The sequence below is a fragment of the Fundulus heteroclitus genome, chromosome 3 (assembly GCF_011125445.2).
Source record: "Fundulus heteroclitus isolate FHET01 chromosome 3, MU-UCD_Fhet_4.1, whole genome shotgun sequence".
NCBI lineage: Eukaryota > Metazoa > Chordata > Actinopteri > Cyprinodontiformes > Fundulidae > Fundulus > Fundulus heteroclitus.
In genome coordinates, this window is record NC_046363.1 from 28,944,008 (window position 1) to 28,969,237 (window position 25,230).

At 37.3% G+C, this 25,230-nt stretch overlaps 2 protein-coding genes across 2 annotated transcripts; one reads left to right on the forward strand and one right to left on the reverse strand.

Moving 5' to 3' along the window:
- Window positions 1-465: 465 nt before the first annotated feature.
- LOC105931543 (cell division control protein 42 homolog) lies at window positions 466-12,744 on the reverse strand. Its single transcript, XM_021320354.2, has 6 exons — window positions 12,163-12,744; window positions 4,676-4,780; window positions 4,514-4,586; window positions 4,320-4,429; window positions 1,342-1,539; window positions 466-1,224 (listed from the first exon to the last, which is right to left on the reverse strand). The coding sequence occupies exons 2-6, from the start codon at window positions 4,778-4,780 to the stop codon at window positions 1,156-1,158; spliced, it is 555 nt and encodes a 184-aa protein (XP_021176029.2). The 5' UTR covers window positions 12,163-12,744; the 3' UTR covers window positions 466-1,155.
- mlf2 (myeloid leukemia factor 2) lies at window positions 11,720-23,454 on the forward strand. Its single transcript, XM_012870328.3, has 8 exons — window positions 11,720-12,031; window positions 14,633-14,744; window positions 14,846-14,881; window positions 16,042-16,095; window positions 16,182-16,310; window positions 16,625-16,784; window positions 16,885-17,094; window positions 22,767-23,454. The coding sequence occupies exons 1-7, from the start codon at window positions 11,988-11,990 to the stop codon at window positions 17,088-17,090; spliced, it is 741 nt and encodes a 246-aa protein (XP_012725782.1). The 5' UTR covers window positions 11,720-11,987; the 3' UTR covers window positions 17,091-17,094; window positions 22,767-23,454.
- Window positions 23,455-25,230: the final 1,776 nt, after the last annotated feature.

The following is a 25,230-nucleotide window of genomic DNA, read 5'->3' on the forward strand; positions in this document are numbered from 1 at the left end:
TCTAGCTAGCTAAAGTCTAAAACTGAATCAAATCGAAAATCTGTCATCTAATGAGGGCTGAGCACAACAGATGTCCTTGTTATATAAGATTTGAGAAACTACAAGTTACAAAATATTGCCAAGTCAAGATTTAGGATACTGTCGACTCAACATAACAAGGTATTAGTTAAAGCAGGGGTGTCAAACTCATTTCTATATGGGGCCACTTTGGCGTCATGAAGTCATTAAAAGGGCCGGTAGCACGTGTATAGACAATGCTTTTCATTTCATAATTTCATTGCAGTTCACATAAAAGTATAAAAAATGCACAGTAAAATAGCAACCTTAGGCCCAATTTATCTGCAAGAAAAGTTGATATTGGGGTGAGTTACACTTACATGAGGCACAGTTTTAGCCACTTTATACACTTTAAAAGGATATATACCTCTACTTTATGAAATTATATGCCTTTTTTTTGGCTCTTGAGGGCCGGATAAATTACCTTGACGGGCCGGATTCGGCCCGCGGGCCTTGAGTTTGACACCTGTGAGTTAAAGGGTGTGGACACACACTGGACAAGGTTATTGCAATGTGATATTTAACTATTAGTTTAATTTATAATTAAACTGTAGGTCAAATGTCACATTAAAAGTGGTTATTTATTATAGTCTAATTTTTTTAAATGCCAGAAACCAGGAATTTTAATTAAAATGAGTAGACCTTTGAGAGCCACTGTATCCTGGTGATTATATGTTATGACCCCACATTCAGATTTCACCACTTAATTAAAACATAATGAACTAATTGAAAGTACTGTATTAAAAAATTAATTTCATTTCATTTTATTTATTTTAACATGGACAGAACAACTAAGACATTGTTACCGGTGGGCAGCTGATGCAGCGTACATAGAGCTTAAAGCAGAATGCTAATTTACAGCCTGTCTCTGGTCCGGCTTTTGACCCAGTACAACAAATTTAAAATTGACATATCACAATTCTAGGATACCAAGCTTAGCTTCATGCTGTTCTGTAGATTCAAAAGGTGATCTGTAAGGTTTTCCTAATGTAAATGTGTGACGTGCACAGCTTTACAACAGCACATTTTAATCAGGCACATTTAGACTGGGTGTCTTAAAATTCGTTGCATACATACTATAGCTGCAAACAGAGGCAACTAAGGGATACATTTACCAGGCCCCAGGGCTACCAGTATGGCCTCCTCAAAAACTGTCTTAACTCCTTCCTGTTCAAAGACGAAGAAAAAAAACAAAGAGAAGAAGAAAATGTGTCAATCATCCATTAAAAATGGGATTTCTTGCTGTCAAATTACTAAATGCGCAATAGAAAATCCTCACAGTACCTGTGTGACCATGGAGCACTCCACATATTTGACAGCTCCGAGCTTTCGAGCCAGCTTTTTACCATCCTTAGGATAGATGGGTCGTTTTTTGTTCGTTGCCAGCTTCTCAACTATGGTGCTGTCTTCCCGCAGGTCTGTTTGCGTGCCCACCAACAGGAAGGGCGTGCCGGGGCAGTGATGGGAAATCTCAGGAACCCACTGGAAACAAGAAAACAGAGGCAAGATACTGTTGGAGTAATCCCTGAAAAAACAAAACATCACAAACTCCCCAGTGGGCTAATTTGTGATGTTTGATGGGATATTCTGAAGACTTCTTAAATTTGAGTATATATGTAGGCAGCATAGTTACTGGACAATTTTCACTTAGATGAAGCTTCCGGGGATTTGAAGTTACTTGCATGCAGATGTGAGGCAGAGTTGATGAGCACCACACCACCTCCACTTGGTAAATGTCTACTACTGGAAATTCTCAAACAACTTACATACTTCTGTAATCTAATAGGAAGAATTCAATAGGGGAGTAAATCACCATTTATATTGATTTGTTTGGATGACGATGCAATATTTCCCGGTATTACAAAGTCTGTTACGATTTTCGGTCGATGAGATCGATATGATGCAGGTCCTCCATATGCAGCATCATCTGGTCTTCTACCATTATTTACATTGATATCAACTCACAAACAATAAACATAGAATAAGATTAGACCATTTTATTTCTAAGCTGTTACATGTATCATGCATTGAAATAAAAAACAGCATTATTCTAATTTTAAGACAATATAAAAAAATTATAATAATAGATCACCTGTTCACCATTAGGGGTGTAAATCATCAGTTTTGTCAGAATATGACATTATATTGCTTTCTTTGGATGACGATACAATATTTGCTGACATATAATGCAATAATATCTGACCATCTAACACTAATATTTACATTGATATCAATGTAGCAAAACAGACCCGCGCTCACCGTGCCCATGCGACTTTGGGCTTGTTTTATTCTAAAGGCACTTGTAAATTTCATGAGTCACGGGTTGCGGTTTTTTGGGCACGTTTCTGAAAGTGAAATTGCTTATTTGGGCTCTAAAATAAGTGATGAAACAGCGGTTATTAAGAGACTTGCCTGCACTAGACACTTTGTATCCAGCTGAAATATCCCTCCGCCATAGGAGCCGACGGTAGTAAAGGCAGACAGAGCAACTCTGCACGTATTTTCTGCAGTTTACGGTGCAATAACCGGTGATAACTGCTGAAAGTAGATTACTTGGTGCAGATCACCATTTTAAGCAGAGGTTGGTTCTGAAGATGAGCTTTTACACGTTGATAAAATTGCAGAAACCCAACCCATAAACCGTACTTTAATGCTTATTAATTAGTTTTCTCTGTATTTGACAAACTAAGGCTGAATTACGTTGCCAAACGAAGGACCTGGAGTTACTAAACAGTTGCTAAACAGTCTCTTTCAGGGTACTAAGCTCCTGCCCAGCCCACTTCAAAGTGTAAGACTGGAATGACCTGGAAATTAAAAACCTTTTTCCAGGCTTAAACTGTACGAATATGGATATAAACAGCAAGCAAAAATATTCAAAGAAATTATTGTTGTTGGTGTGAAAGCTCAGAATTAGATGTGTGTGAGAGTAAAAAAAAGAGCAATAAAACTTATGACTTTATTGAAATGTAAAATTTTTATTAATGCCTAATACCATGTCTATCTTTGTTTAAGAGGCAAAAAAATATATCGGCATGGTATTTATTTACAAATTTATTTACACATTGTGTAAACATCAGGGCGTCATGATTAGTCATTTAGCCATCATAGTCCAGAGTTTAACATTTGTCACTAGGATGTCTTCATTCCAATTCTCAAAAGTGCTTGAAAAATAACAAAATAAACATATTTTTTGTACAAGCATGTATTTTATTAGTGTCATTTATTGCACAATTGCATATTAAAATGCCCAAACAGGCTATTACACTTTCAGAAATAAAAGCATAAAACATGCAATTAATTTGCAATTAATCTCGAGTTAACTATCGACATTATGTGATTAATCCATTCAAATTAAAAATTTTAATCGTTTGACAGCCCTAATATAAATACATGTCTTGTGTCTTTCACATTTGTTAATTAAATTTTTTGTTGTCCGTTTTTAAAGAGTATTAACACGTTTTCTGCTCGAAGCGGTTAAAGTAAACTAATACCCACTCCCGAGTCCAGACAGTAGATGGCACAAGTTTAAAAACAATAGTCTAACCTACTGGATCTAGCTATTTACCTGAAAGAGCACCTGATAGCTAACCAAGTAATGAATGAGAACGTGTGGCAGCATGAACGTCAACAAAGTATTTTGTCATATTTCGGCCCGAAAAATCAACAGAAAAGGTCAAGAGTAGATGACGGGATGAACAGGGTAATGTTACAGGACGAACTTTGGATGATGAAGATTTGCAGGCAGCGTCACAAGACAAGAAGCAGCAGCAGCCAATTTCTCCACCCTCCCGCACAGGACAGGTTACATGCTGTCTCCAGCCAGACAGCAAGCAGGCCACATAACCTCGTTGTTGTGTTCATTTATAAAACACTTGAAATGACCCCCACCCCTTCTGTTTTTTTTTTTTTTTTTTTTTTCAAATCGCACACTGCTTATAGGTATCAGGCATTTAAAACAAAAACTGTATTCTTCTAATTTTTTAAATAATAATAGATCACCTGCTCACTATAGTCTCGTGCCTGAATTTAAAAATAAAGGCATATCTTAAAAATGATGATTTGGATCACTATTTTAATTTTGCATTGATGTAATTGGATCGTTAATCATTTAACCGCTATCTTGATCTAAATTGCCAGGGGTGTGAATAATTATAGGCTGCTGGAAACATTTTGACCCAGCAACAATGACAAGGACAACACCAACAAAAAAGCTAAACATTAATCTTCAAACGTCAGGGGTGATATTATATCAGAAAACTGACCTTTGTTCTGGTGTTTTCAGCAGATGTTGGGTCAACGACGGAGAAACATACAAGAAATACGTCTGTTTGTTTGTAGCTGAAGGGACGCAGTCTGTCATAATCCTCGTGACCTGAGAGACGCAACGAGACAAGAGTTAATTCTACTAAGAGGGACAAAAAACTATGGCAGAAGGGAAACTTTCAAGGACAGTTACCTGCTGTGTCAAATAGGCCAAGCGTGTAGGGCTGTCCACTAACCCATACAGTGACTGCATAATTGTCAAAAACCTTTGAGCACAAAGCAACACAACTGAGAGAAGCACATAAACCATGACTTAATTCTATGACATAAAGCCTATATTATTAGGTTTGCTTACTGTTGGTATATATTGTGAGGGACAGTTGTGACTGGTGTAGGAGACCAATAAGGATGTTTTCTGAGCAGCACAGTCTCCCACCACTACACATTTCACTGTCTGCATCTATGAGGAAACAGAAAAGAAACGCACAGAAACAGACCTTGAACACGCGTGTGCATATATGACGACGTAAACGCTTCAATACTCTGACCGAGACTCACGAAAACACCTTCAGGTTCCATTAAATCAAACGTATTAAATCAAACTAAATCATCTTTTAATTCCACAAACTGTGCTCCTGAAGCAGTTCAAATACAGTTATAATAAAGTGTTGAAAACAGTTTGTGAAAGTTAAATGCGTGTGAATACAGGTTGAATTAATGCTCTTTTAAAGTTATTGATTAAGATTCTGATATAGCTCTCTCCCCAGAGCCTGCAGCAGATCTGCCTTGAGCCAGGATTCATATCTGGAAAGTGTTTCTGTCTGGAAACGAAACAAAAAGGGGTTTGGAACTGCGATCTATTGAGTAAATTAGAATGCACACTCAGAGGCATGTTGCAACACGCAGGCCAGTAGAAAAAAACATGATTTTGAAATAACAGCCTTTAAGCAGGTGTTAAGCATACTTTTCTTTAAGCCTACATTTTTGTATAAATAATGTCTTATTTATGGGTCAAATGTAATAATTCAATTCAATTTTATCTATATAGCGCCAATTCATGAAACATGTCATGTCAAGGCACTTTACAAAGTCAAATTCAATCAGATTATACAGATTGGGTCAGATTATACAGATTGGTAAAACATTTCCTATATAAGGGAACCAGTTGATTGCATCAAAGTCCCGACAAGCAGCATTCACTCCTGGAGAAGCGTAGAGCCACAGGGAGAGTCGTCTGCATTGTACATGGCTTTGCAGCAATCCCTCATACTGAGCAAGCATGAAGCGAGAGTGGAAAGAAAAACTCCCCATTAACAGGAAGGAAAACCTCCAGCAGAACCAGGCTCAGTATGAACGGTCATCTGCTTCGACCGACTGGGGGTTAGAGAAGACAGAGCAGAGACACAAGAAGAGAGACAAAAAAGAAGCACACATTGATCCAGTAATCTGTTCTACATTAGATGGTAGTAGCGGATGATCTGTCTTCCCTGGATGATGTCACAGTTAACAGAACGTCAGAACAGGTGTACCTACTATGAAGAAAAAGAGAGAGAGAACAAAAAATTAAAAGCTGAAATGACGACAAGCAATGCAAAACTGGAGAACAGTAGAAATCAGTAGAGTGCGAAAAATAGACCCTGATGTCCTCCAGTAGCCTAAGTCTATAGCAGCATAACTATAGAGGTAACTGAGGGTAACATGAGCCACTCTAACTATAAGCTTTGTCAAAAAGGAAAGGAAATTTAATCACTTCTTAAATGTGTTTTTATCAGCTGTAAGCAGAATTAATAGAATTAAATGTTTGAAAGTGTGTGTCTCTGTGCAATTAATCAGTATAATTTGTTTGATTTAGTCAAGTGAGTCACTGAAATAAATGAACTTTTCCAGAGTGGGCAATGGTCTGATGATAAAATTAAATCGTATTCTTTTTTGTATTTACCCAAATCTTCTTTAATATTTCAGCAATATATTAAACAATAATGTTTATTGTTTTGAATTTCTGAATGCGGCTATAGAGTAACAACAAACATCCACCAGCCACAGAGCAAACCTCCTTGCAGACAGCTGCGGTGTGACCAACAGCTGGCACATGCTTCCCAGCCGAGAGAGATGTCCAAGTGACCCTGGAGCAGGAAGCCCAAGCTGGTTCTCAAATAGTAAACAGACCCAAAATGGAGGTACTCCTCACCTTGGCCTATGAAACGGCCGTTTGCTGGCACCTGACCTCCAGGCCTTCCTCTGTTCCCTCTCATGAATTCTTCCAAACTTTCCCTCAGACTCCAGATGGGTATTTACGAATCTTATCTATCTGTTCAAACTGTGATTTAACCTTCCGAAAGAGAACGATACCATTTGAAAAGGAAGGATCTTTGTCAGCTAAACACAAGCTAGACTTTCGTTCTCCAACCCTTTGAGAATCCCCTTTAAGCGGTTGGATTTCATCTTGGTTTGTTCATTCCCTATTAGCTAATTTTATGTGATAATAATACGAATTTATTGGATGTTTTATAACTAGATCAAGCGTAATATTTCAGCTTACAATTAAACTGTCAAAACTGTGATTCTGAGAGCATAAACATAAATCTAATTAAATTCCTCTAATTGCTTCCATTGCAATTTAGGCTCCCTGATATAGACAAAATTACCCTTCAGAGAAATAGACTACAGACAGACAGACCGACTGATTGAGGCTGATTAAATGACTGATTTAATGAGAAGCTTACATGATTTCAATACATCCCTGTGTCAGCCGTTCATCTAGTGTAAGCCTTAATAGCGAGAAATGTATCTATTGCTCACCTGCTGATGTGATGAATCTTTTTCATCTTTTTGTGGAATAGGTTCTTTGCCAAATTCTGAATATTGATAATTATTTACGTATTGTTGCATCAGCTGTGGGTATTTGATCAAATTTTTTATGACTCATTATCAAGAAGAGTTAATTTAGTTTATTAATAAATTGCTTTCACATGGTCTCTAAGCAAATTTAACACTTACGCTGATCTTGAATGCTCTGATCTTTTCGTTTATAATGTACAGGTATTCTTTCCTGTCACAATATAGGGCTTTTCTTTATGTCTAAAACTACTGCAGCTACAATCTTCTTGCATGGGATTTTCTAATGCAGCTATTTTTAACCAAAGTAAAACATCCTCCAACCCTGATTTGTTTTAATAATTGTTTTGGAAATGAAATGTATGTAGATTACTTATAGATATACATATCTGAAGCCTTTATTTCTGTATAGGCTAAATTAAGAAGGTTTTATTATTACAAAACAGGTAAAGTTACTTTTTTAATATAGAAATATTATGATATCATGTTATGTTGTTAAGGATCATGGGAAGGACCGCTGACTTGACAGCTTTTGACATCCTCCAATTAGAGGGTACACCACACAAAGTCCTTTGAAAGAATCTGGTAGTTCACAGAGTGTTGTATCCAAACATATTAAGGGAAAGTTGTGTAGAAGAAAAACCTGTGGTAAAAAAAAAAGGAAATGAAATGAAATCCCCTGCTCCGTATGCGCAGCAATGTACTTCTGTTGCTATTAAAAATAAACACCAACGGCTTTTTTGAGTAACAAATTGAGCAAAGACAAAGCATAAAACACCAAAATAACAACTAATACGCACACAGGACGTGATAATCTTCCAGATAAACTTTGTATGCAACTAAAGAGAGCTACTAACATAAATAAAAAAGTCAAATAAAGTGGCTATGCACCTTTAAGTCACTCCTACACTGCAAAAACAGAACTAAAAATAAGTAAAATTTACTTGAAATTAATGTATTTGCCCTTGATTTGAGCCAGCAGGTCAATGGAATGAGTATTTTTACCCCTAAAATAAGATAATTAGATATACTGCACTTGAAATAAGATGATGGAGATGGATTGATCCTATTTTAAGGGCAAAAATTTTATTCCATTGGCAAATAGTGCTATTTACCTGCTCAAATCAAGGAAAAATACTTTTTTAGTTCTATTTTTGCAGTGTATGTTGGCACCATCCAACATAAGCACAACATACGTCCTAAAACTCACAAAGCATGCAGGTTTTGAACGGGAGGATGAATATATTCACATCACCATAATCCATCAGCGGCCTCTTTTAGGCCTCAAAAAGCAATCAGGACTTTATTCTGAAATAATAAGAAGCAACACCTCTGGTTTCTGTTTTTGAATCACCGTCTGAATATGGGACATAAAGGAGAAAGAGTTGTCAAGGAGAGAGTACATATATATTCGTTTAGAAATCCAGTCAGTCTGAACTGAGTAAGTCTGAATGCGCAGTCTCACCATTTTCAAATACATAAATTAATCTTTGAAAATTCTTATTTTAAGAGATCTCGCACAAGTATTAACTTTTATTTTACTGCTACTGACTTTAACGAGTGATTTATGTCAATACATTATTGATATTTACTGGATACTTAGCAGGGCTTTGAACCGATTTTCTTCCCCAATCGGTTCGTTCCGAACAGAAACAGAATTATAAAGTTTCCGGTTATGAGTTCCACCAATAAATTGACGTTCCCGAACCGGTTAGAACAAAAAAATACTTTTCCCGGAATGGTTAATTTCGTTCCTTTCGTTTGACAAATATAGCTATTGATATTGTGTTTGGAATGAGTGTTTTACTTAACGATGGATCGTAATTGACCTCTTATTTAAGATGTGTAGCTCTAGTGGAGACACCGCTCTCTCTCTCCATTCAGTCAGCGAATGTGTGATGTGATGTCACACAGGAAGTGAACCTCAGCCGTCATGATAACGTGCGCAGGAAAATAATTACTTTTTTTTTTTAGTTAATTAGGCAACGAAAACTTTGAGGAACAAAATAAAACTGGTATTAACCAGTTACCATTATTTTTAAATAAGTGTTCCAGTTCCAGAACATAAAAAATAATAACGTTTCCGGTTTCGTTTCTGTTCCCTGTAAAATACAAAAAGTTCTCGGTTTTCGTTTTCGTTCCTTGAACCGGTTCAAAGCCCTGATACTTAGGTTAGGAGGTTTAAATAAATGTTTCATCTCAGTGAAAAACCTTTATGATGCTGCAGGTAAAATATTTATTTTGTCTCTTAGAGTTTAATTTTTCAGCTTCACTCACCTTGTTCCTCCTCTGGCAGGTTACATAAAGGCACTCCTGTTTAAAACTTGAACTTTGTGCTCTAGTTTATGGACCTCGTATGTTATCTGTAGTGCGCAGCTGCGCTTTATACAACAAACTAAAATTCCTCCTATGATATGCAGCTGAAGAGGGTGTTTCTTTTCTCCAATAATATAATTGTGACTTATGGATTTTTGTTTAGTAGCTGCAAAAATATAAATACAGTACTTGGATAAGGGTTTTACTCTCTTACTGATTTCTTCTGTTTTGGAGAGAAAGCTGAATTCATGGTTCAGTTACAGCAACTTATCATGGTTCTGAATCATCAATGCAGACCTTGACTGTCTCACTACCACCTCCATCTTTGAATGTATGGTAGCTATTGTATGTGGCTAGTAAAAACTGAACCCAGCTGCCAAAAAAATAGTTGATTTAACTTTAAATTAACTTTGAATCGTTAATTAACAAAGGCACAGACCTAATTTATTAGGCTCTATGTGTAATGTATTGTGAGACACTAAAGCAAAAAACGCAAGAACTCTGTAAGAAGGGGAACACTTTTTTCATTACAAGCCTTACAATAACCACAAAATACTAAAGAAGTGGGAAAAGTCTGAGCAGGAATATTGAAACTCAGACTGCTTAACAGCTGATCAAACATTTATCCAACCATTCAAACTGACTTAGCTAGAGATAATATGCTAAGAAGAATTATCAGCATTTCCAGTAGATATAAAACCAGGAAGAGGCTAACCCCAAACGGCTTAAAGTGGTAAGAACCACAGCAGGTATTTCTACAAAGAATCCGTATTTTGTGAAATTCTTCTAAGTTAGTTTCCATCCAATATTGGTTTTGTTTTAAAACTATAAGAATATTTTTCAAATCAAAATCTGTATTTAATTTTTTTCACTTGGAAAAGTTGTGGTTGGTTAACAACTTTTGGACTCATTATATAGGAGGGAGCAAAAAAAAAAAAAACCTTAGTCAAATCACTGACAAAGTTTGAAAAAAAATTTAATCAGTAAATTATTGTTTACAATTACTGTACTCTGAATGTTTTATATAGTTGTATCTAAACTTTTGTTAATATTGAATAAATGCCTTGTTTGTAATTATCTGTACGAGAAGTTGTAATAAAGTTGTTGTTTATTAATTCCTTCGATTACGTCACAGCGACGACAGAGGCTGTTCCACTGAGCTATATTATACATATAGCTGTATATTATATATTATAATATACAGCTATATATATATATATATATATATATATATATATATATATATAATATATTATGATATACAGCTATATTATACATATAGCTGTATATCATAATATATTATATATATATATATATATATATATATATATATATATATATATATATATATATATTATGATATACAGCTATATTATACATATAGCTGTATTATATAGCTCAGTGAGCTGTTCCAATTCACGAATCCTTCAAAGACTCCTTAAAATGCAGCCGAGGAATGTATATATTATGGGGGCATTATTGTAGCAATATTATTTGCAAATGTGTGTGGAGGGTTGCGTGTCTATACTCTATGGTTTTAACATTACAGTGTTTGTAGACTTCAATGAAATTATAATTTTAAAAACAAAACTGTATCGTGTCAATTAACTAGCCACTAATTACCTCTTATAAGTGGTGTATTGCAACACAAAATCAAACATTTTGCTGATTAATGAATTCTAATATAATAAAGATGATAAAGCAGCATTTTAAATAAAGGATTTGGGCCATAATGCATATGTAAAGGGGGGGGGGGGGGTTAAAAAACTGTGCACAGTTATTTACAGTGGAGACAACAGCATTAACCAATGGTTTCCATGATAGCAAGATATTGCAGAGTGTGCTAACAGTAATTTCAAGGCCAAAATAGTAGATAACAACTGTATGTTTTATGAACACGGTGTAACGTGGAACCAAATTTATTATATTTGAGAATTTAACTTTTTAGCTGTACAGAAGTAGTGCACAGTATGTACAATTCATGTGTTCTGTCGCCATCTAGTGGCTGAACAAGAAACCACATTAACCGTTGCAACGTAACAGTGAAGTTAGCTATCTGACGTTTATTTATTGGTATTTTACCAATTAAACGGGTCGTTTTAACATTCATCATAACATTTGCCCCCTTGAAAAATGTGTTTAAATAATGGCTATATTTTTTTAATTTATTGTGAAAGTTTCTTGGTAAATGATTTAGTTTGAAAAGCAGAGGAAGTCGCGGCCGTTAGCTTCGATGCTAGCTTGTTAGCAGCGGTGTTTTCCTTTGTTACAGGACGGACTTCCGTTTTCAATGTTTGCTCCAGGTTTCTGGAATCTACTGTCTGGTGACAGTTCCAGCTAGAAACCCCCCATTCATTAAAAATATATAGTTGTTGTGTCGTTTTTCTTAGCGAAGCAGCTGGACTGAAAGTCCAACATTTCAGCCTGACCTGAAAGTGAGACTGTCACTCTTTTTCAACGTTTCTTTAACTCAAGTTAGCTGGCTAGCATAAGCCAGCTGAGTTAAACCGCTTAGCATGTTTCGCTTCTTGAATGACGCCGAAGAAGATCCCTACATGATGTAAGTATTTGGGGTTTTTAACGCTTGTGGTCTGTAACGGTGTTATGTCTCTTGTTTTTTTCTGGTGCGTTATCGGCCCAGGAAAGCTACATTTGGGACGTTTTCACAGCGCCCTGTTGAAGGTAGCCTACCTTTCGTTATTGGAGCCAGCTGTGGTGGGGGCCTGTAGCGGTCCACCATATTGGATAGACAATAAAGCGGAAAAAAAATAATTAAATAATTGTACAAGAACTACCAGTTCCCGAAGGTAATGCGTTAAAATATCAGCTGTGGCGATGGCCGATCAATACTACACTTCCTGTTGTTTCCCCTGTAATCAACAAAGCTATTTGTGAGCTAGCTGCAGCGCATTCTAGTCGTTTCTGGGCATTTCTGGCTCTGCATCTTTACATCAGCACGCCAGAGTCTGTACGAAAGGAGCAAAATGCATAAAGATGAGCATTTTTTTAAATTATTATTTCAATCTGGATTTAAACATAACTTATTCCCGTAAACTCTCATTTGCTTTATCTTTCGTTTTAAAACCTTGCACCTGATCATCATTTTGTTACTGCTTCTGGGCAAGTTGTAGATCCAGGATTCTTTTTATTTTATTTTTTAATCAGCTGTTTAATCGGAAGAAAGCGAAAAATGCAAATTAAGCAGCTTAAAGCCTAAGATTTTATTTTTAGTTAGCAGATTTTATTTTAATCGGCATCACATTTAATTTGCAAGGCGGGCTTTTTTTTTACCAGAGGTTTGCAGTTAAGCCTGGCATGTGTGCAGTTTCAGTCCTATGCAGCTGGTCCTCCTCTGTGTGTTTTAAATGTATCCCAACATACCTGATTTAAGTGAACGGCTCATCATCAGGCTACTGCAGAGCTTAATGACTTGCTAAGGATATCATTTGATTATGTCAATCGAGTGTGTTGGTGCAGGGACATCTAAAACATGAAAGACATCAGGGAATGGAAATGTCTGTTTCTTTTTAATGTAGGGTTTGCGTGTGAACACTCTTTATGTGTGTATATATATATATATATATATATATATATATATATATATATATATATATATATATATATATATTTTGCGAAACATCAAAAAGGTATCTGTTGTTTCTAGCCGCAGGGGCTTGGTGACATATGCCAAGCCTAGGTCTGCAGGGCGACTGGGTGGGTTGTGTATCGGGGTCTGACCGATGTCCGGCTGGGGCTGGTCGGTCGGCACTGGTTATGCTACACATGTCCAGCCTTGGTCGATGGTGCAGCATTGGGTTTATTAACCGTGTCCAGGCAGGGTCAGTGGTGTGACCAGGGGACAAATGATATGGATTGGAAGCACTGATCTGGATAAGGGGTAGAGATGGCAATAAAGCAAAAGGAAAGAAGTCTCAAGTTCACTTCAGGAGCAGAAGGCCTTGAAAAAAAGAAAAATTCCCCAAATAGTAAGGATACTGACCGGTGTGAGCTGCCTATTGGTGTTGTGTGACATAAAAGCCATTAGATGAAAACGCTCAGTATGGAATGGATAGTGGCCAATCGCGATATGTCGTTGAGCCTTGTGTTTTTTTACTTGTCTAATTAGAGATGTGTATATCTCTTCACCTTTTCCAGAGGCAAGTGACTCTTATCAATGGGACAACCTAAGAGACACAAGCTTTTTTTTTTTTTTGTACCTTGCCAGAGGTACAAAAAAAATAGGGCTGGGCGATGTGGCTTAAAAATCAAATCTCAGATTTTATTATACTAAATCCGATTAATCGATTTTATTTTTTTTTTCCTTTTCATTTCACAAAAAAATAAATATTTTTTTTTAAAAGCTTGCTTTTTAAATATGTCAATACACAGGCGTATAAGCCACAGTGAATGTACAGAAGACATTCTTTCTTTTTACTTTTTCTTACCTACTCCTTTTGATCCATGGTATAACGAGGACATATTGTGTATATATTTGATGCACCTCGTCCTACTTGACTCCTCTTTCCTATGACTATTGATTACTGAGCCGGTGTGACATGTGAATTTCTCCAAGGTGAGATCAATAAAGCTTATCTTATCTTATCTTGCTTTAATGTCAAGCATTTTGTCTGGGAGTTGACCGAAAGGGAACTAAATACACGTTTGTTAAACAAGATGGCAGCCCTGCCACTGTAAACAATGATAAAATGTTTGCTGCTAGTGGTTTTAGACAATGAGCTATTAACAGGCTTCGTAAAATAAGTAATTAAGTGCCTCGTATTACGGTTAGAAAAGGTTTCCTCTTTACAATATTTTCATAATATATTTTTCTAAACTTTCATTCATCATTACATGCTATTCTCTTCATGGAAGCCCAATCAGTGCATTGGGAAAATAAAATCCAGATTTCCCCAAAATTAAAACGGTTTTGCTGGTTTATTCAGCAGATATGAGAAATATGAGCCATGTCCCGGCTGGGTCAGTGGGCCTCAGGTACCTGAGAGTGGGATAGTTGTATCGTAGTATCTTAGAAACGCCTGATGTTCATAACGGTAGCATTTTTATGTCCAGTTTTACATCTTTCTTTCTTGTGTTAATTTTACCAGATTAAGTCCAGCTCACGCAGCGACACCCAGTGACTTATTGAACTCCTCTCTTTCAGGGATCCATTTGCTGCCCACAGACAGCAGATGAGGACTATGTTCGGACCTTTCGCCATGGATCCATTTGCTCTCGCTCCCCAGATCCAGCCACACCGTGCAGCACGCAGACAGGTAACAAGCTGCTGTGTCAAAGAACCTGCCTGTTCAGTGTCCAAATTAGTGTTGTTGTTTTTTTTTGTTGTTGTTTTTTTAATGTGAGATCTGTTTCCTAGGCGGGTCCCCTTGCTCCCTTTGGGATGATGGGAATGGTGAGTAGCTGATTTTGTGATCTACTCTTATAATGCATTGATTAAAAAGTCTCATGTAATACTTGGCCGTCAGAAAGCTTTTCAGAGCTTCAGGTAAATTTAGTGTTGAATGGAAATTATTCAAACATTTTGCAATATTGTCACTGACTACACTCTGACTATTCTCTTTATAATTGCAATTAGATTTATGCGCCTAAGTTTTTATGGCTTGTTCCTTTTTGTTATGGTAAATTGTGTATTTAATCAAGCTCTGGCTGTAAAATGTAGAGTTCATTAGCAAGCTGAAACTAATCATCGTTAAGCTCCGTTTACTGGAAGAAGTGTTGTAGTTGTGTAACTCGTTTAAAACAACAACAAACGTGCGTGGCAGGGCTGAAAAAAAAAAAACATCAAGCTGAATTGACAGAATTATATTTAACTTAACATAAGAGGTAGGTAAGTTATCTGTTTGAATGTGCTGCAGTCATTTTCAGTTATTTAATTTGATCTTAAATTTAAATTTCAGTCAATTTCTTACTGAAACCTGCAGAAACCCTGAGTTTAAACTAGGGCTGCACAATTAATAGCATTTTCAATATAATCACGATTTTAAAAAAAACGCAATTTCTAAATCGACATGGAAGGGAAGACAGTTGCAGCAGTGAGATAATCTAACTATTACTTGTTTTAGAGTTTTTATAATCATACATAGCATTAAGTTCTGGTCAATCAGATTAATACATAGACTTGCTTGTTGGTTGGACATTATGTTCAACAAGAATCGATGTCCATATCAATTAAAAGCTGTTCTCTTGAATAATATTCTGATTAATAGAAACATTAAAAGTTCTTGCTTTAAATAGTCCTTGTTTACAAATATCTTTATTTGGAGGCCATTTTTGTTGCTTGTGGGTAATGCAGAGAAAAGTCAAAATATATCGTAGGCAGAACGCAATCATTACTGCTCCGAGTTTAGATGCTGTGGGTCTTTTAGCAACTAATCCGCATGACGAGGAAACAAATAGTTTTGTTGTTGGTATATGTTTAAAAAGGCATGATAAATTAAACTGGAAAAATAAATTGCATTAAATCACAATATTAAGATAAAAAAAATCGCAATTAGATTATTTTCCAAAATCGTTCAGCCCTAGTTTAAACAATGCTTCTGTCAATATTTGCAGGGCGGAGGGTTCATGGATATGTTTGGCATGATGGGAGAAATGATGGGGAACATGGTAAGCAGCTCCGTCGGCCACCTCTATAATTGTGAACCTGTTGACTTTTACTTTAGGTTTTTAATCACGTTTCTTCTCCTCCGTAGGAAAGAATGACCGGATCGCCAAACTGTCAAACATTTTCCTCTTCAACAGTGATCTCGTACTCGTCCACAGACCCAGGAGCTCCTAAAGTTTATCAACAGACAAGTCAAACGAGAACAGGCCCCGGAGGGGTAGGAGTGTTTTCACATTTTTTCAGATCTTTCTCCAAGGCTGGTGTTGTATTACAACGTAACCAGGCCTGATTTACACCTAGCTGAACGCTGGGCTGTAATGGTGTGTTTATTTAAGCATGAGCGTAGTCTCCTGGCCTCAGCGGCTCATGGAAAACCACTAACTGTACCGACAGTGAGCAAACTTTGAGTATAAATCTCAGTTATTACACAAACATTTGGAGTCTCGGTTCATATAGAGTTCAGGTTGTCGTCTTTTTTTTTTTTTTTTTTTTTTTTTTTTTTTAAAGTTGTGTCTGTTGTGAATTTCTCAGATCCGTGAGACACGGCAGTCGATGAGGGACAGCGAGAGCGGCCTGGAGCGCCTCGCCATCGGCCACCACATCGGAGAGCGGGCGCACATAATGGAGCGCTCGCGAAACAGGCGCACCGGGGATCGAGAGGAACGACAAGACTTCATCAACCTCGACGAGAGTGAGTCACTTCACAATAAGAGCTTCCCTGTTAACCCTGTGCTCAGCGAGGCAAATAAAAGCGGCGTCCAACCAAACTCTTAACCCCGCCTCGCTGTTAGGTGATGCTGCCGCGTTTGATGAGGAGTGGAGGAGGGAGGCGGGAAGATACGCCCCCCCACACGCCCGCGGGCTGGAGTACGGCCAGGACCCGCGCGGAGGAGGACAGCAGCTGGCCCTCCCCGCCCCTTCCAGCTCGACACCCCCCCATCGACATGAGTCTCCCCGACATCGTCAGCATCCCACACGTCCACGTTACGACTGGTGAGAAGGTAAGGTCAGCCTAACCAGGCTAGGAATTTATTCAAGCAGCTCCCAACGTGCTCAGGTTGGCTTGGTTCTGGTTCGTTTTGGTTTTTGTCCCTGATTCTCAACGGCTTGGTGCGTCTTTACCGTGAGTTTAAGTGTCTTTAAATACTCAGAAGCAGAATGATAAAGCAGCTGTTACTAGTTAACTAGTTTAACGCGTTAATTTCGCGTTAACTCATTAGACTATTAATGGCGATATTTTGTTTAACGCGCGTTAACGCATGTTGGTCACATGCTTTTATTTTGTGAAGGTCTGTTGCTGCGGTGTAAGGGTTTGAATCAGAACAGTAGGTGGCGATAATGCGCCAATAACCTCGCTGTCAGCCAAACCTCGGATTCAGAGGAAGAAAGGTGCTGGCCGGAAAAAAACAAAGCCAACATGTGGAAGGCGGTGTTTCCCGCAGGAATTTGCTTAGGCGAGGCGAGGCGGTGAGTTGGCGGCCGGAACAAGTTTTGTGCGGAGCGGGGGGTCTGCTTAGACGCCGTCGGTGAAGTCGCTTCTCGTTTCAAAGTATCCATGTGTTTTTGCCTGTTTTTCCCTGCCATTCACTATATGCACGCGAGAAAGCAACAACAAAAAGACGCGTGTTAACGTCAAATAAACGCAAGCAACGCAAGCATATCGAGTTAGCAAGCATTTCAGTTTAAAGTTCTTCCAGCATGGAATATGACAGAAACAAGTTAGTTGTAACCACTGCCAAGTTAAACTTTGGTATTGAACATAAAATGGTAATGCTGCTCCCTGCGGTTACCTCAGAAATTGCCTGTTTTTGGTAGATTTTTTCCCCATAAAGAGAATTCCCTGTCGGTGGCAATAAGCTTTAATTGATTATTATTCCTATTTTTTGTTTTACATGTTTAAGTTGAGCTTTACACTAAATATGTGTTACTGATAAGTGCTACAAATGTTACAACACTTTTGTTCATATGGCAGCAGAACATTAAAATAAAAGTGCTCTTTACACTACTTTTGAATTCATTCTTGGAGTTTGTAAATACAATGTGATTAATCATGATTAATCAGGCAAATTATGCGATTAATCGCGATTAAATATTTTAATCGTTGCCCAGCCCTAATATATATTATATTTTTTATATATATATATATATATATATATATATATATATATATATATATATATATATATATATATATATATATATATATATATATAAAAAATATAACATATATTAGCAAAAGTCTATGCTGTTGGGAAACAATTACACTGCAAAAAGGGAACTAAAAGTAAGTAAAGTTTTCTTAAAATTAGTATATTTTCCCTTGATTTGAGCAGCTAAATAAGACTATTTGCCAATGGAATTAGTAATTTTACCCCTAAGATAAGATAATTAGATAGCCGGCACTTGAAATAAGATGATGGAGATTAAATGTTCTTATTTTAAGTGCAAAACTCTTTTTCCATTGGCAAATAGTCTTATTTAGCTGCTCAAATCAAGGAAAAAGACACTAATTTCAAGAAAATTTTACTTGATTTTAGTTCCATTTTTGCAGTGTAGTGTTTTGTCATTATCAGGTCTGTTTTGACCTTTGTAGAAATTTTAGTGTCACCAGAGTTTTCATACTTTGTTAGTCTAATCCTAAAAAAAATATTTTTTTTTTCCTTTCTCACAGACGTTCATTATCCCATGAGGGAAGTTTTTTCGTTTCTTTTTCTTTTTTTTTTTTTTTTGGGATAGATGTTCAATTATTTATAATTTTTTTTACTACCAAAAGGTTGTTAATCCAGTGTTTCGTCAGAATTTACCGGCATTTTTGTAGAAGCTATTATTTTCAGCAATGAAAGCCTTGCTGGGTGTGTCTCCACAAGTCTGGTTCTCTTTTTCAATGTTTTCTCGTATTCTTCTCTGTAGATCCTCTGAAGGCCAATGAGGTTGAAAGGGCGGCATCAGTAGACCGCTCCTTTTAGGTATTTCCTGCAATGAGTGATTGGGTTTAAGCCCCAAGCTGCTCCTATACAATCTTGGCTGTGTGCCTCAGGTCAGGATTATTATTATTATTATTATTATTATTATTATTATTATTATTATTAGCAATGTTTCCATCAACGCTTCTTTGACGCGCATTTTGAAATATCGGATTAGAAAAGGTCGATGGAAACGTCAAAATTCGATAAATACTTCCTCAATTTTCCAAAAACGTTTTAAAACTCGCTGGAGGTTTTTGTCGAGTTAATGCACAAAACGGGAGATGGAAACACATTTGCCGAATAAGTTCCGACATAGCGAACGTCTACCTCACATGTCTGATCAGCTCTTTTCGCTGTCGCCGTCTTCCACTATTTACCCGTCTATCTCGCGTAGAACTGCATTTCTTTCTCAACGTCTCCGGACGGCGAGTAACGTCGCCATTGCTAGTTGACGAGAAAGAACTATTACAACTTTCCCGATAGAAAAACGTGTTACTGAGAACCTCTCTGCTCTTTTCTCAGATGAGTGATCCACAATGACGCTTTGTGTTGCCTGGTTTATTCGCTCTAAACCGGTGGATGAAATGTGTCGTGTATTCAAAATATTTACAAATTAATATGCAATAAAATTATATGCAACGTGTCATAATGGTTATGAGTACAAAACCCTATAATTTATCAAATTAATTAGCTAGTGAAGGTAAAAAAAATGTTAGAACATCCATCCATCCATTTTCCAAACCGCTTAATCTCTCATGGGGTCGCGGTGCTGCTGGTGCCTATCTCCAGCGTTCACTGGGCGAGAGGCGGGCATTATTTATTTAAATTGTTGATTATTGTACCAGCGGTTTAACCTTCAGTGAATCAAAGTTTTCCCTCTGTGCGGTTTCTGTTTCATCATCAGATCTTGGTCATTAAGAGCTGTATTAGTTGTGAGCAGAAAACACAGGAGTGACAGTAAAAGTGACTTAGGGGACACATATTTCATGGCATAGCAGAGCTTCAGGAACCTGACCCTAGCCAGATGTATGTCGCTCCGCCTAGCTCCACTTACATCCATCTGGGACATCTCCCATAGAGAGTGATTTCTCCAACCAATTTTATTGTCCAGCCAATCAGGACGCAGGGCTGGAGTTTCATAGATGTGACATAGAGGAGATGCGACCGTGACGTGAGACTGTTTTGATTCAGACAGCAATGGCGGCTCGCATCGAGGAAGCAGGCGTTAACATTGATGCCGCTATTTGTTCCGTGTTGTTTAATCTACCTAATATTGTTTCATTAAAAGAACATCAGAGAACGGCTGAGAAGGCTTTTGTTGGTGGAAATGATGTTTTAGCCCTTCTCCAGACCGGATTTGGCAAGTTTTGTTTTCCGGGGCGCCCGTGGTGGAGCGGTTAGCGTGAACCATATTAGGAGGCCTTTAGTTCTCGACGCGGTCGGCCCGGGATCGACTCCGACCCGCGGCGCTTTGCCGCCTGTCTTCCCCCCTCTTCTTGTCAGCTCACTGTCAATAAAACACGTGCCACTAGAGCCGCAAACACATTTAAAAAAAAAAAGAAGATTTTTTCCTGCGTTGTTCTCACAGTGTCGCGGGTTGGCTTCGGTGTGAGTGGTTGAAATAGCACGTCGATAAAGATGACAGACAAATGGCTTATCCAATCATATGCAAGGATTTTTGATAAGGCCCAGCCTTCTGAAACGCCATTCCTATGGATCAGTTCCAGATGGATGAGTGAAGCTAGGCGGAGCGAAATCCATCTGGCTAGGGTCAGGTTAGAGCTTCAGTGCATAGCGTCTGAAAATTTACATCCAAGATGTCTTTGTGGTTGTGATACTAGACGACATCGATGTATTGTGCAGATCTGTTAAATACCAAGAGAAATAAACTGAACCGCAGTCTTTTAGTGTTTAGTGGGAGCTCATGGCGAGATAGAGGCATGAACTGGTGAATTGGCAAGCGGACACAACCTTGTGGATATCGGAGCTGGAAAGATGAAGCAGGAGACTCAAGTCGGGGAGTCTGTTTCAGGAAACCCTTTGATTTGACTTCTTTTGTGTGTTTTTTTTTTTTTTTTTTACTGGGAACTTTACCTAAAAAGTGCAGCAAGGGGAATACAATTTTTTGACTTTTCTGTTGTATTGTTAAAACGTTGTAACACTAAAAACTGTAGATCTTGAGAGAAATGCCATCTACTTGATAGGAGTTTTATCAAAAATGTGTGGTAAATATTCGTTTTCAAGGAACTAAATCAGGATCGGACACCTAAATGTTTGCAGCTCTTGCTCGACAAAATGTTTAAACCAACAACAACTATGTCTTTGTTAACTGAACTCCTGAAAAGTCTTGAATGTGTGGAATTTGTTTTTATTGTTTCCCAGATCTAGACTTTTTTTTTTTTGGGAGGGTGGGTTACATTTTCAAACTTTTTTCTGTTTATTTTCTAAAAGACATCCTAATTATGCTTTACATATTTAAGTTTGTTTTTTCAAAGTAATACACATCAAATCTTAAACTTGTTTTCATCTGTAAATTTGCCATGTCACTCCATGGTTTTAACATTTTATCCATCAGTATTTTGTTTTTAGACTGGTTTTCTTGACTTTTGGGACTCTAGACACCTGGACAGGTTCTTAAACTGGGTTTGGTTGAAATGCCAGACAAACACACAAAAAAAGTGTAACAGGTCAGTTGTCCACTTTATGTTAACATTTAGTTTCCAGTCAACACATAAAAAAGTGTTTGTTGGGTTAAATTAATATTTTTTCCAAGAAAACATTACTTAAAGCAGCACAGTGTAAGTTTTGACCCAAGTATTAGCTTAATTTAAGATATAAGTGATAGTAAGAGTTAAGTGATTTTTCAGGTCAATATACTTGCCGCTTGTGGACGTTCAGCGCAGGCGGTCTTCAAAAAGTTGCCTATGCAAGTTGAGAGGTACAGATCCAGCTCTGAATCGGTCATGTGACCTAGAGCTCCCCCTCCCTCTCCCTCTCCCTCGTCCTCTCCCTTTCTGCTTCACTGAGAGACTCGGAGGATAATCTAGAAGGGTGAATGTGGCCCTGTCTTTACAAGTAACCCCTTGACTTCCCAATCTGCTGGTCCAAAGCAGTCTGCTATCAGATTCCAAAACACGGAGTCTTAATTTATGCAGTGGCCTTCTGCTGTGCTAAACCTGAAAGTTACATGTCTAGAGCCCCCTAGTGGCTAAAAGTTACACGTTGCTGCTTTAACTTCGTTGTTAGTCCAGCAACACCTTTTTTATATGTTAACTGGAAATGAAACGTTAAAGTGATCGACTCCCCTGGTTAATGTTTTTTTTTTTTTTTATAAACCAGAACTGTATAGAAATTGTGCTTTAAATAATCTACATTTTGTGTATATTATCGGCATTTTACAACAAGTCCATATGTTATGGAGTAAAAAATTATCTATTTTAGTCTAACTTTCAGAAAAGCTATAAAGTAACCCCATCACACCCTGACAATCAAACACCAGTTTCAGCATTGTGATGCTAACCTATGACTGCTATTTCTATTCAAGCATGTAAAGGTCAATTATCAAGATTAAATGTCTAGTATCTGATTTAAAAAAAATCAGAATTAATGTAAATCTTAAGTCTAGAAAATTATGGGATTCTGAAAATGAAAATAAAATAATGCATGCGGGAAGGATTCCTGATCTGATGGCCGTCTCGTCTCTGCAGGTGTCTCACTTTGCAAGGAAGCAGAAGGAAGGAACCGAGGGACGCTTCCCCCGAAGCTGTGAAACACACCGACGACGGAGCTGCCCGTCATTAATGTTTGATATGACTGGACTGTCTAAACATTTGCAACATATTATACACACACACACACAGACACATGATCAACACAATACAACACACACCCAATGGCTACATTTACAGATCAACTTCTGTACTGTTACATAGAGCTATACAGACACCCCTGTGTAAACATGGGTGAACCTACACTCACTTTATATATAAATATATACTCATTCTCAAAACTTGACATGTCTTTACCCACTGCACTTCGCTGCTGCAGTATTCAGTAATTCTGCTGTACAGTCCATTTTATGTTTGTGAGGGCACTAGTGTGTCTGTGAACTGAATTGTATACTGTTACCTAATTAATCTAACTAAATAAAAGTTCATTAAACATTGTTAGATAATTAACAAATGTCTCTCTTGTGATGTCTTGGGTTTGCAAGTGTATAAATCAGGTGACATCTGTCGACGGTGTGTTTTTTTTTTTTTTTTTTTTAAATATCTTTTTTTTATTTTAGGTTTTGTCTCGTCTTCCTTTTGTCACGCTACAACGCTGATTGACCAGCGCAGTTGGTCCCAGTATGATTAGGAAGTGGAAAGGCAAAAATAAAGAAATAAAAAGTGACATCCATTTGTATTGTGCTGCCCTGAGTCAATCCTTTATTACAAACACTTTTCAGTGAAATCACAGCAGCAGGTCTTTAAGGTTGCAACTCTTACCAGCTTTGCATATCTTTGAACTGAAGTTTTTGCTTGTTGCTCTTTTTAAAATATCAGTTACCTGTCAGATTTGATAAAACTCATCTGTGAACATTAATTTTCAAGTCTTGCCTCAGATTTTCAATTGGATTTATCTTTTGACTTCTAGCATGAATATAGTTTGATCTATTCTAAACCTTTGTATCTAAAGTCTGGCTGTATGTTTTGAGATGTTGCCGTGCTGAAAGATGCACCTTCAACTCAGTCTCAGGCTTTTTGCAGCCTCACAAAGGCTTTCTTCCAAAAAGTTCACTTTCTCAATCATTCCACCAACTCTACACCTCTTTTTTTGCCCCTACTGACGAAACGTCCCTGTGCATCATGCTGCCATATTGTTTCTTCACCACTATAGTCAGACCTCTGAGGTATTCACAGAAAACTTTATTTGTACTAAAATAATACAAAGGTGGACTTTATTTAATCTATGCGGCTCTGTATTTTTTTTGGGGGATCATTATAAAGGGGTCTGAGTAGGTCTGGGCCTTGATTGTTTTATTGTGAAACATTTCTTAAAAGAATTTGAGTTTATCTTGACAACGATAAATTCCACTTAGTAATGTCTGAAAACCCCCAAAAAACTGCAAGTATTGTAGGGATTGTTAATTTAGTTTTTTTTTTTTTTTTAAATGTAGGTTTCTTCAGAGCATCTATAAATGACTAAATATAATTATAATCAAAAATGATTAAATGCTGTTACTGTGTGCAGTTTAGTGAATAAAATCACATTTCTTTATGCACGTTGTGTCCTGATGAAACATATTTGAAATGTTTAAAAATGTGTTGCATTATTAAATGTGTTTTTTAAGGATAGTATTTTTTTTTTATATGGGGCTATAACTGGAGGTTTTTGGCAAGTTAATGCAAAAAACAGGAGATGGAAACACATTTGCTGAATAAGTTCCAACATGGCGAACATTTACCTGACATGTTTGATCAGCTGTTTTCGCTGTCACCGTCTTCCAGGATTTAGCTATTTTTCCAAAGTTGGTTTCTTCAGAGCATCTATAAATGACAATTCAAAAATATAATTAATTGCTGTAACTGTGTGCAGTTTAGTGATTAAAATCCCATTTCTTTATGCAAGTTGTGTCCTGATGAAACATATTTCAAATGTTTTAAAATGTGTTGCATTATTAAATGTGTTTTTTTTAAGGATAGTATTTTTTTTTATATGGGGCTATAACTGATATCAGGTCAACCACAAAATGACCTAAAAAGACTACAAGAAGCTAGTCTTTTATATCTTTTATCGTTATCGCGATAATACCACAATATATCGTGATAAAATTGAAAGTCCATATCGCCCGCCCCTAGGTCTGAGTACAAATGCATGCCACACTTTTCAGATTTTTATTGTTAAAAACACCGGAAGGCCATGTAATTTTTACTTTCACTTCACATTTATCCTATACTTTGTGTGGGTTGATCGCATAAAATTCTCCCCCAATAAGACTGGTGGAAGTTTGTTACGTGACAAAACGTGCAACAGGCCTCCGATGCCAGTCATGTGACATGCAGACAGAGAAACGTTCTCGTTTTTTCAGACAAATCACCCATAGTGGGCTCGCTGCCTGCCTCCTGCTGAGCGCTCTGTACCTTTAATTACCTGTGTGGCTATTTTTAAACACTCCTTCCAGCCGCC